We start from the raw sequence: 12,515 nt of genomic DNA, 5'->3' as shown, positions 1-12,515 counted from the left end.
TTGAAAACTTCCTTAACATGGGAAAGTAAATAGTCAATCAAGTCCAGGAAACACAGAGAGTCCCATAGAGTATAAACCCAAAGAGAAACACACTGAGACACATATTAATCAAACTTTCAAAAACTAAATACAAAGAAAAAAATATTAAAAGCAGCAAGGGAAAGCAAAAAATAGCATACAAGGGAATCCCCATAAGGTTAACAACTGATCTTTCAGCAGAAACTCTGCGAGCCAGAAATGAGTGGCAGGACATATTTAAAGTGATGAAAGGGAAAAACGTACAACCAAGATTACTCTACCCAGAAAATATCTCATTCAGATTTGACAGAGAAGTCAAAAGATTTACAGACAAGTGAAAGCTATGAGAATTCAGCACCACCAAACCACCTTTACAACAAATGCTAAAGGAACTTCCCTAAGTGGGAAACACAAGAGAAGAAAAAGATCCACAAAAACAAACCCAAATCAATTGAGAAAATGGTAATAGGAACATACATATCGGTAATCACCTTGAATGTAAATCGATTAAATGCTCCAACCAAAAGACACAGACCGGCTGAATGGATACAAAAACAAGACTCTTATATATGCTGTCTACAAGACACCCACTTCTGACCTAGGGACATATACAGACAGAAAGTAAGGGGATAGAAAAATGTATTCCATGCAAATGGAAATCACAAGAAAGCTGGAGCAGCAATACTCATATCAGATAAAATAGACTTTAAAATAAAGACTGTTACAAGAGATAAGGAAGGACACTACATAATGATCAAGGGATCAATCCAAGAAGAAAACATAACAATTATAAATATTTATGCACCCAACATAGGAGCACCTCAATACATAAGGCAAATGCTAACAGCCATAAAAGGAGAAATTAACAGTAACACAATAATAGTGGGGGCCTTTAACACCCCACTTACACCAATAGACAGATCATCCAGAGAGAAAATAAATAAGGAAACACAGGCTTTAAATGACACAAGATAGACTTAATTGGTATTTTTAGGACATTCCACCCCAAAGCAGAAGAATACACTTTCTTCTCAAGTGCTCACAGAACGTTCTCCAGAATAGATCACATCTTGGGTCACAAATCAAGCCTTGGAAAATTTAAGAAAACTGAAATCATATCAAGCATCTTTTCTGACCACAAAGCTATGAAATTAGAAATCAATTACAGGAAAAAAACAGTAAAAAACACAAATACATGGAGGCTAAACAGTGCACTGCTAAATAACCAAGAGATCACTGAAGAAATCAAAGAAGAAATAAAAATATACCTAGAAACAAATGACAATGAAAACACGATGATCCAAAACCTATGGGACGCAGCAAAAGCAGTTCTAAGAGGGAAGTTCATAGCAATTCAAGCTCACATCAAGAAACAAGAAAAATCTCCAAAAAAAAAATCAAACTTTACGCCTAAAGCAACTAGAAAAAGAAGAACAAAGAAAACCCAAAGTTAGTAGAAGGAAAGAAATCATAAAGATCAGAGCAGAGATAAATGAAATAGAAACAAAGAAAACAAGAGCAAAGATCAATAAAACTAAAAGTTCATTCTTTGAGAAGATAAACAAAATTGATAAACCTTTAGCCAGACTCATCAAGAAAAAAAGGGAGAGGACTCAACTCAATAAAATTAGAAATGAAAAAGGAGAGATTACAATTGACCCTGCAGAAATACAAAAGATCATAAGAGACTACTATAAGCAACTGTATGCCAATAAATTGGACAACCTGGAAGAAATGGACAAATTCTTGGAAAAGTACAACTTTGAACCAGGAAGCATTAGAAAATATAAACAGACCAATCGCAGGTAATGAAATTGAAACTGTAATTAAAAACCTTCCAACAAACAAAAGTCCAGTTCCAGATGGTTTCACAGGTGAATTCTATCAAACATTTAGAGAAAAGTTAACACCTATCCTTGTCAAACTCTTCCAAAGAACTGTGGAGGGCGGAACACTCCCAAACTCACTCTACGAGACTACCATCACCCTGATAGCAAAACCAGAAAAAGATATCACAAAAAAAGAAAATTATAGACCAATATCCCTGATGAACATAGACGCAAAAATCCTCAACAAAATACTAGCAACCAGAATCCAACAATGCATTAAAAGGATCATACGCTATGATCAAGTGGGATTTATCCCAGGGATGCAAGGATTCTTCAGTACACGCAAAACAATCAATGTGATACACCATATTAACAAATTGAATAATAAAAACCATATGATCATCTCAATAGGTGCAGAAAAAGCTTTTGACAAAATTCAGCACCCACTTATGATAAAAACTCTCCAGAAAATAGACATAGAGGGAACCGACCTCAACATAATAATAGCCATATATGACAAACCCACAGCAAACATCATTCTCAATGGTGAAAAACTGAAAGCATTTCCTCTAAGATCACAACAAGACAAGGATGTCCACTCTCGCCACTGTTATTCAACATAGTATTGGAAGTCCTAGCCACAGCAATCAGAGAATAAAAAGAAAAAAAGGAATCCAAATTGGAAAAGAAGAAGTAAAACTGTCACCATTTGCCGATGACATAATATTATACATAGAAAATCTTAAAGATGCTAGGATTCTAGAAACAAATGAAATCAGAAAACTACCAGAACTAATCAATGAATTTGGTAAGGTTGCAGGATACAAAATTAATGCACAGAAATCTCTTGCATTCCTATACACTAACAACGAAAGATCAGAAAGAGAAATTAAGGAAACAATCCCATTTGCCATTCTCAACAATAAGAATAAAATACCTAGGAATAAATCTACCTAAGGAGGCAAAAGACCTGTACTCAGAAAACTAAAACACTGATGAAGGAAATCAAAGATAACATAAACAGATGAAGGTATATATCATGCTCCTGGATTGGAAGAGTCAATATTGTGAAAATGACTATACTACCCAAAGCAATCTACAGATTCAATTCACTCCGTATCAAATTACCAATGGTATTTTTCACAGAACTAGAATAAGAAATTTTACAATTTGTATGGAAACACAAAAGACCCCGAATAGCCAAAGCAATCTTAAGAAAGAAAAATGGAGCTGGAGGAATAAGGCTCCCTGACTTCAGACTATACTACAAATCTACAGTAATCAAGACAATATGGTACTGGCACAAAAACAGAAATATAGATCAATGGAACAGGATAGAAAACCCAGAGATAATCTCATGCACTTATGGTCAACTAATCTATCACAAAGGAGGCAAGGATATACAATGGAGAAAAGACAGTCTCTTCAATAAGTGGTGCTGGGAAAACTGGACAGCTACATCCAAAAGAATGAAATTAGAACACTCCCTAACACCATACACAAAAATAAGCTCAAAATGGATTAGAGACCTAAATGTAAGACTGGACACTTACTTTACTCTCTTAGAGTAAAACTCTTAAAGGAAAACATAGGAAGAACACTCTATGACATAAATCACAGCAAGATCTTTTTTGACCCACCTCCAAGAGTAATGGAAATAAAACCAAAAATAAACAAATGGGACCTAATGAAACTTAAAAGCTTTTGCACAGGAAAGGAAACCATAAACATGATGAAAAGGCAACCCTCAGAATGGGAGAAAATATTTGCAAATGAAGCAACTGACAAAGGATTAATCTCCAAAATATACAAGCAGCTCATGTAGCTGAATATCACAAAAAAATCCCCAGCCCAATCCAAAAATGGGCAGAGGACCTAAATAGACATTTCTCTAAAGAAGACAAACAGATGACCAACAAATACATGAAACGATCCTCAACATCACTAATCATTAGAGAAATGCAAATCAAAACCACAACGAGGTATCACCTCATACCAGTCAGAATGGCCATCATCAAAAAGTCTACAAACAAGAAATGCTGGAGAGGGTATGGAGAAAAGGGAACCCTCCTGCACTGTTGGTGGGAATGTAAATTGATACAGCCACTATGGAGAACAGTATGGAGGTTCTTTAAAAAACTAAAAATAGCACTACCATATGACCCAGCAATCCCACTCCTGGGTATATTCCCTGAGAAAACCATAATTCAAAAATATACATGTACCATAAGATTCATTGCAGCACTATTTACAATTGCCAGGACATGGAAGCAACCTAAATGTCCATCGACAGATGAATGGATAAAGAAGATGTGGCACATATATACAATGGAATATTACTCAGCCATAAAAAGAAATGAAATGGAGGTATTTGTAATGAGGTGGATGGAGTTAGAGTCTGTCATACAGAGTGAAGTAAGTCAGAAAGAGAAAAACAAATACAGTATGCTAACACATATATACGAAATCTAAGGGAAAAAAAAAAAAGGCCACGAAGAACCTAGTGGCAAGACGGGAATAAAGACGCAGACCTACTAGAGAATAAACTTGAGGATATGGGGAGGGGGTGGGGTGAGATGTGACAGGGTAAGAGAGTGTCATGGACATATATACACTACCAAATGTAAAACAGATAACTAGTGGGAAGCAGCCGCATAGCACAGGGAGATCAGCTCGGTGCTTTGTGACCACCTAGAGGGGTGGGATGGGGAGGGTGGGAGGGAGGGAGATGCAAGAGGGAGGAGAAAGGGGAACATATTGTATATGTATAACTGATTCACTTTGTTATAAAGCAGAAGCTAACACACCATTGTAAGGCAATTATACTTCAATAAAGATGTTTAAAAAAAAAACACAAAAAACAAAACAAAACAAAAGAACAAAAAGAACAGGGCAGGAGGAACCAATGAATTTAGAAAAGATAAAGGGGCTGGATGTGAAAGATAAAATGCTATTTTTCAGACTTGAGGAAGTGAATAGGAATAAAATTTCTGGGGTCCAAGACCCAAAAGTTATCCTTTGATATAGTCTGAGAAGAATTACTAGAATTAAAACACAAGGCAACAGAAGTCTCTGCCAAGGACTTCTAAATCTGAAATGATGCTTTAAAAACCTTAGTTGGAATGAGGCTGATGTCCTTTTTGACATTTAATGGTGTGTCTAACACTTGCACTTGTGCTGGATTGCCCTGGTTGGGATGGAGGGCAGAAAAGCAGTATCAGATAAGAGAGTGGAGCAAGGGGAGGTCAAAGCATGTGATCCCCAAGTCTCTATCCTCAGAAGAAGAAAGCACACAGATGTGCTAAGGAACACCAGCAGAGGCAGTTAGAACAGAGTCTGCCAGAAAGACTGAGAGAACTTCACATGAAAGTTATATAGGAAGGTTGGATGGGGGGAGAAAAAGGGGAACTCTTGGGGGACGGGAAATATGATCTAGGCTCTTCATATTTTGTGGTCTAATATGTGGGTATGTGGGCATGTGTAACCTGTGTAGTAGATGTAACTGCACATGGAATCAGGAAACCTGTCAGCACTGATACGGATTATACATGACAGACAAACAACAATGTGGAGAAAAGAAAATCCTCCAGAATAGTTTGCCATGTCAAGAAATTTTCATTTATGGTTTATTGTGAATGTTCACATAATTAAAAAAACAAGATAACTTGGTTTTAAGCTTCTAACTGCAGTATGAAACTTTGATCACATGCTCTTGTTTTCAGAGGTGCCAGTGTACCACAACTTAAAAAATTAAAGGGAACATTGACTTGCACAAATTACCTTATCATTCAAACCTCAATTTTGACCTTCTAAATTTATAATTCACAAAGTAGGTGTAATTCACAAACTAGGTGGCAGGGCACCTAGAGTCATTATGTTTTCTTTTCCATTTTTGCAAAACACTCTGATATATTAATATGTCAAATGTAACAATTTAAGTATAAAATTTGATGCTAAATCAGATTCTGATTTATACTACAAAGTTGACCCTTGAAAAATGAACAATGTGGAGGTTAGGGGTGCTGATCCCGCCCCTACCAAAGTCTAAAATTTGAGTATAACTTTATAATTGGCCCTCCATACAGGCGGTTCTGCATCCGTGGATTCAACCAGCCACAGGTCATGTAGTACTGCAGAACCTATTTAGTGACGAAAAAAAAAAAAAAAGGTTTACTCTCCCTCAAGTAAGAGAAAATTCTCCTCCCTGATGACCTTCAAACTGAGACATTGGCTCTGCAGATTTTGGATTTGCCAGCCTCCATAATTTCATGAGCCAGTTCTCTATAATAAATCTCTTTATCTCCATCTCCATTTCCATCTCTGTCTCTCTATCTATGTCTATATATCTCCTATTGGTTCTGTTTCTCTGGAAAGCCTCACTAATACATTGATCTTATGTTATGTAGTTGAAAACCTGGGAACTTGGAGAACTGATACTTTAAATCATCGCACATGTAATATAGTTATTGTAAAAAGTTCTGGACAGGAAGTATATGTGGAATAAAAAGTAAAAGTCACTCACTCACCTCTACTCAAAATTCTACTTCTTTATCTAAAGGTTGCCATCATGAATATATATATATATATATATATAATTTTTTTTTGGCTGTGCTGGGTCTTTGTTGCTGCGTGCGGGCTTTCTTTAGTTGTAGCGAGCGGGGATTACTCTTCGTTGCTGTGCACGGGCTTCTCATTGTGGTGCCTTCTCTTGTTGTGGAGCACGGGCTCTAGGTGTGCGGGCTTCAGTAGTTGTGGCACCCGGGCTCAGTAGTTGTGGCACACAGGCTTAGTTGCTCCACGGCATGTGGGATCTTCCCGGACCAGGGCTCGAACCCATGTCCCCTGCACTGGCAGGCAGATCCTTAACAACTGCGCCACCAGGGAAGCCCCCATCATGAATATTTTTCCCCAGGCATGTTTCTTTGCATTTACAACCATTCAGAGAACATAAATACACACACATTAGTTTGTCCACCTAAACAGAACTATATTATGCAGATGGTTTTGTGAATGTCTTAAGGTTCTTTTCATGTGAGTATGTGGACATTTATTTTACTCTTTTTTTTTTTTTTTTTTTAATTTTATTTATTTATTTATGGCTGTATTGGGTCTTCGTTTCTGTACGAGGGCTTTCTCTAGTTGTGGCAAGCGGGGGCCACTCCTCATCGCGGTGCGCGGGCCTCTCACTATCGCGGCCTCTCTTGTTGCGGAGCGCAGGCTCCAGACGCGCAGGCTCAGCAACTGTGGCTCACGGGCCTAGTCGCTCCGCGGCATGTGGGATCCTCCCAGACCAGGGCTCGAACCCGTGTCCCCTGCATTGGCAGGCAGACTCTCAACCACTGCGCCACCAGGGAGGCCCCTATTTTACTCTTTTAAAAGCCTTCTTAATATACTGTAGTATAGAATGAATACACCATATTTTAAAAACTGTTCCCCACTGATTAACTTTAGGTTATTTCCGATTTTTTACTTAACAATGCTATAAGGAAGAATCTTGCTTATCTTTGGGCATTTGTGAAAGTATTAGTCAGAGTATTTCTGTGGGTAAATTCAAAGGGGGTATTGCTAGGTGAAAGGGCATATGTATTTAACATGTTAATGATTACTATTAAATTGCCTTCTAGTAAATTATCAAAATTGAAGGTGGTCTTAGGGACCCCAAATTTAAAATTAGTCTCAGAAGTGGGTGGATTGTTTCAGACATTACATGAAATTTCTAAAAATCTTATATGTTCTGGTATAATGTTATGTCACAATTCTAGTATTACTTTAAAATGTATATCTCAGAAATAACTAAATTTCCTTGTCAATTGCATTATTATGAACTTTCATCAAATCTTTAACCGTGGTCATTTTAAAATCTTTTGTCACTTACAGACAGTTCTAGGTGTACTCTGATGCTTTTGCAAAAATGTTCCTGTAAAAGGGTTTCATCTTCAAGGAATCCATGGAAAAGACTCTGACAAGTACAGGTTTCTGGTAACTGACTATACTGCTGAACTGAATGAATAAGCATTTTCAGAACTCTAATGGAAAACTGATGAATTCATAAAAGTGCTAACAAAAGATCAAGATGAAAAAAAAATTAATTACATGGGACTGAGTGAACTGATGAGGATGATTATAATTTTTGTGACTTTCTGTTTGAATAAAAAAAAAATCCCACAAGGACTCAGAGATAAAAAATACACAAATCAATTGTCACTGCAAAGTAAAGGAGCTGTTACAGTGGAGGATTACTGGACTGAATGCCAATATTATGACATAGTATGAGTGTGTTTTGTGTTTGGTAATTGCAATCATTGTTGCTTTTGTTGTGGTCATCCAAAAAAAAAAAAAAAGAAGAAGTGGGTGGATTTGGGGACTCGTCAGTGTTGTAGCTGGGATATACTAGAATGACCTTGACTCCTTGAAACATGGTGAAAGTGTGATTTGAGAAAAAGAAGGATGAGAGGGTGGGAGTTGATGAAACATTAATTCTTGGATGGTCACTGACCGTTAAATGTCCAAGACTTACAAATACCTGGGAAATATGCATGGGAAATGGGAATACAGGAGTTTCTGAGTTTATGTGGACTTTGTAGCATCTTGGGTCTTCATGCTAAAGTGGCCGGATTACACAGAAGGGCTCTTTGTACAAGGATCCTGCAGGGCAAGATATAAACTCCATGAAGGCAGGGACCATGGTGACCTAGTTTACCAGTGTATCTCAGAGGGAAGGGAAATGCTTTCTCTAGGGAACTCATTCATTCCTTCAGCACTCAACAATCTATAACCAACTATTAAGAGCCAGGCACTGGGCCAGGCTCTGGAAACACTAAACTAAGGAGAGAAAAGACTTCATGTAGAAGAGCTCAAGTTCAGGCAGGGCAGTGTGGAGAACAAGTAGCAGTTATCATGGGGTAGAGTATGGTCAGGACCACAAGACACAAAGTGGTACATCTACTTCCAGTTCAGTTTCCAGGGGATGGTAGGTTAGCCATGTGACTGGTGGGAAGAGGATGGAGCTGGTGCTGGGGTCAGGAGCGGTGAACCACATTCCTAATTCATGTTGTCCATTAGTTGCTTTGAACAGATGGACCTTGTCCTCCATCTTTAATGGGAGGAAATTTACTCTTTCTTATTTTATCATGCCTTGAGCACCACTTCTTCTTTTTTTTTTTTTTTTTTAATATTTTATTTATTTATTTATTTATGGCTGTGTTGGGTCTTCGTTTCTGTGTGAGGGCTTTCTCCAGTTGTGGCAAGTGGGGGCCATTCTTCATCGCGGTGCGCGGGCCTCTCACTATCGCGGCCTCTCTTGTTGCAGAGCACAGGCTCCAGACGCTCAGGCTCAGTAATTGTGGCTCACGGGCCCAGTCGCTCGCGGCATGTGGGATCTTCCCAGACCAGGGCTCGAACCCGTGTCCCCTGCATTGGCAGGCAGATTCTCAACCACTGTGCCACCAGGGAAGCCCGAGCACCACTTCTTAAGGTCAAGGGCATGGCCAGATCAACTCTGAGGAAATTTCCCAGGGCTGAGGGCTGCCCCTTGGGAGGAGAAAAATGAGAGAAGAGCTGATAACCATTAGATTAGCTGGAAAAATCTGTGTGGGTCTATGTTTAAGAAAACAAACAAAACCTTACCGTTGTCCAGAGTTTTTTACACGCATCCTCTCAGGTTGTTTTTAATTTGATTCTGAAACTACCTTGTGAGGGATGGGAGCCAAGTATTGTTGAGCCCACAGGCTCAGAAAGTAATTTGGTCAGGATCACACAGGTTGTGTGTTGCTGAACTGGAACTCAAGTCTACATCTTTGACTCCAAATCCAGTGCTCCATCCGGAATATCACTGCTGCCTTCTTTGGCAGGCAAGGCTTTCAGTCTGCCTCCTCTCAGCCCAGCTTCAGACAGGGTGACTGGAAATGGATCAAAAGATGGAAAAGGAGAAGAAAGACTGACCTGAAGTGAACTGAAAGTATTTTCTGCTAAGGAGAAAGCAGAAGAAAGAGAAAGGCATAGAACGCTGGGGTGTGGTCTCAAAGCAATTGCGTTCTGGAGAAGGTGGCATGCCTCCACCTCTCCCTGGCGGGGTGAAGAGGATCAGATGCTACCTGGCCTTTCTGGAGGGTGGAATCAAAGTGCGTGCTGGGGGGAAGCAAACATGCGTATACATCCTGTCTGGGTGAGAGAAGCTGAGAGAAGGAATAAAGGACTATTAAAGGAAAGTAGAAAAAGAAGAAGGGAGGGAATTTAGAAGTACAAATAGGAAACTAGGGCAAAAACACATTCTTAAGAAAAATATTTAATTTGCATATGCTTAAACTTTGGTATCAACTTGCAGAGATTCCCCAGGTCTGTTAGATTTTTCTAGTGCCCCCTACTTGTCTTCTTCAACATTTCACCCACTTATCTAGGGTTCCACTTCTCAGTCCACATCCTTCCCAAACCCTCTCCCCTCCACCTTCACCATGTCTGTTGGGATGGGACAGGCTCTGATGATGGCTGTTTGGTACCCATGTAGGTTTCTCCATATTGTCAGTAGGATGCAGAGAATTGGAAAATTTCTTGGACATCTGTCCTTTAAACAAAGCAGCTGGGCTGGGGCAGAGCTTGGGACAAGATTTTGAAGCTGGTTTTGTGAGTCACTGTGAACTCTGAGCACCCGCCCACTTGAGGCAGACTTTGCAAGTTTAGCTTGCGGGAACTATCAGACCAGGTCCAGGGACTGGGGTTTCCTCAACGGCCTTGTTAGCGTTCAGCTAATGAGAACAGCCTCAAGTTGAGGAAACTGTGGCTGGAGCGAGGCAGTTCTGCTCCCCGTCACCCTCCTGCTGATGGGTGGCTGCTGAGCCTGTGCAGGGCAGAGCATCTGGTGGGAGAGGACCCGGCCTGACCCCTCTGTCTTGTGGGGATGTTGGGGCAAGCGCTTACCCTCACACTCCTCCTGCTCATCAAGGGGCATCGGGGCCAAGGTAAGGAGGCTCAGCCTGGCAGGGGTGGGGTTGGCATGGACTAGGGGCCATGGCCTTCAGGGAGATCAGCATCCAGAGCCTCTGGGTTGTGCTGCTTACATGGTGACCTGGAACTGTGACTGAGCAGTTCCCCGCAGCTCTGGACAGGCTGGGTCAGAGAGCAAAGGCTGGCAGTGGGTTGGGAGGTCCTTGAGAAGTGCCTCTGGCCAAGCAATCCAGGCCACCTCAGGCAAGGTGAGTCTTTTCCACTGGCTTCAGTTTTCCTTTCTGTCTAGTGGGGAGAAAGTATCCTCCCTGCTGGCTGTAAGAAAGACAAAGGAAATATCCTCTAATTTGGTGGGATTACCAGCAGAGAGGAGAAGTGGCCATGAGCTTCATGGGTTTCTCCAAGGAAGTAGGGGTACTGGAGCTCAGAGACTGACAGATTATTCTCTGAGGCAGGAAAGCTGAGCCCTGGCAAGGGGGAGGGGAGAGGGGAAGTGTGAGGCCAAGGCCAGAACACAGGCTTTACCAGCATGGCCTGGTCCCTCATCCCTCAGCTCTTCCAGCAGCCCAGAGGCCATGGGAGCCTGAGAATTATTAGGGAAACGTTGTCTGGGGGCAGGGTGCAGGGAAGGGAAGAGAAGGAGACATATATAAGGAAGCTCCATAGCAAACTGATAACTGTCAGCTGGGACCCAAGCCAACTAATGTTTGTGTGTGTGGGAAGCAGTCTCCCCCTCTTTTTCCAACCCTAAGACTAGGATGCTCTGAGACTTGGAGCCTGCATTTTAGATCAGCGATTCTTTGAGGGGCATCATGAGCGGGGCGTGCGGTGAGAGGAGGGCACACTTTTGTGCAAAGGGAAGAAACAGAGGCACAAGGAAGTATTTGTGCAGGGCCTGTTAGAAGTCATTCCTGGGTACTCAGTTCAATCACTGAGCCCCTGAGCACTCTGGTATCTTTCAAGAAGACACATTCTAGGCTCTGGCTTTTGTAACGAGTACAGGCGGAGTAAGGCAGGGTGTAATAATGAACAGGGAACAGAGAGAGAACTCTGGAGACTGGGGCTCATGTGTGTGGGCTGGGGGGACCCAAAGACGCAGGATCCTAGGTAAGAGAGCTAGGTTGGAACCTGGGCTAAGTAGCCTTGAAAGCTGAGATAGGACCCACATGCTTTGATGCCTGGCTTTGGGGGTGGGAGGGACAGAAGGTTGAGGCTGACTCAGATCATGAGCCCAAGTGGCAGGAGGATGGTGCTCCCTCCATCTTCATTCCCAGGGCTGTGGTGCTCTCTTTGGGTGTGGCTATGACAAGACTCATTGGTAGGAGGTAGGGGGGAGCCTGGCAAGTGATTCTTTGAGCGCAGGGAAGGATGGACTTTGGTCTTAGGGAACTTCTCTCTCTTCTTGCTATGCCCTGTGTCTGTGGGGCTGGCCTGATGTAAGCTGACTGAAACTGCTCTGTTTATTTAGTTCGATTTTTAAACTTCTTAATCGAAAATAATTTTGAAGTTTCAGGGAAGTTGCAAGAATAGCACAAAGAATTTTTGTATTTCCTTCACCTAGATTCACCAGTTGTTAACATTTTATCACATTTGCCTTATTTCTCTTTCTCTCCAAATATAGGTATGTGTGTATAGCTGTATAATAATAATTATTTTTGTGGAATATTCAAGAGTAAGTTTCAGACATCATGCCCCTTTACTCTTTTTTTTTTTTTTTTTTTTTTTTTT

At 41.0% G+C, this 12,515-nt stretch overlaps 1 protein-coding gene across 1 annotated transcript in view; it reads left to right on the top strand.

Moving 5' to 3' along the window:
* Positions 1-10,713: 10,713 nt before the first annotated feature.
* Positions 10,714-12,515, top strand: part of CD244 (CD244 molecule) — a 29,300-nt gene continuing 27,498 nt past the window's right edge. Inside the window, exon 1 of the mRNA XM_007172006.2 lies at positions 10,714-10,801. Coding sequence (XP_007172068.2) covers positions 10,741-10,801 — 61 coding nt within the window. The 5' untranslated portion in view covers positions 10,714-10,740. The remainder of the gene's footprint in view (positions 10,802-12,515) is intronic.

The sequence above is a fragment of the Balaenoptera acutorostrata genome, chromosome 1 (assembly GCF_949987535.1).
Source record: "Balaenoptera acutorostrata chromosome 1, mBalAcu1.1, whole genome shotgun sequence".
In the NCBI taxonomy this organism is placed as follows: Eukaryota; Metazoa; Chordata; class Mammalia; order Artiodactyla; family Balaenopteridae; genus Balaenoptera; species Balaenoptera acutorostrata.
Note: the sequence above shows the minus strand (reverse complement) of the source record. Positions and strands in the feature narration are given on the sequence as shown.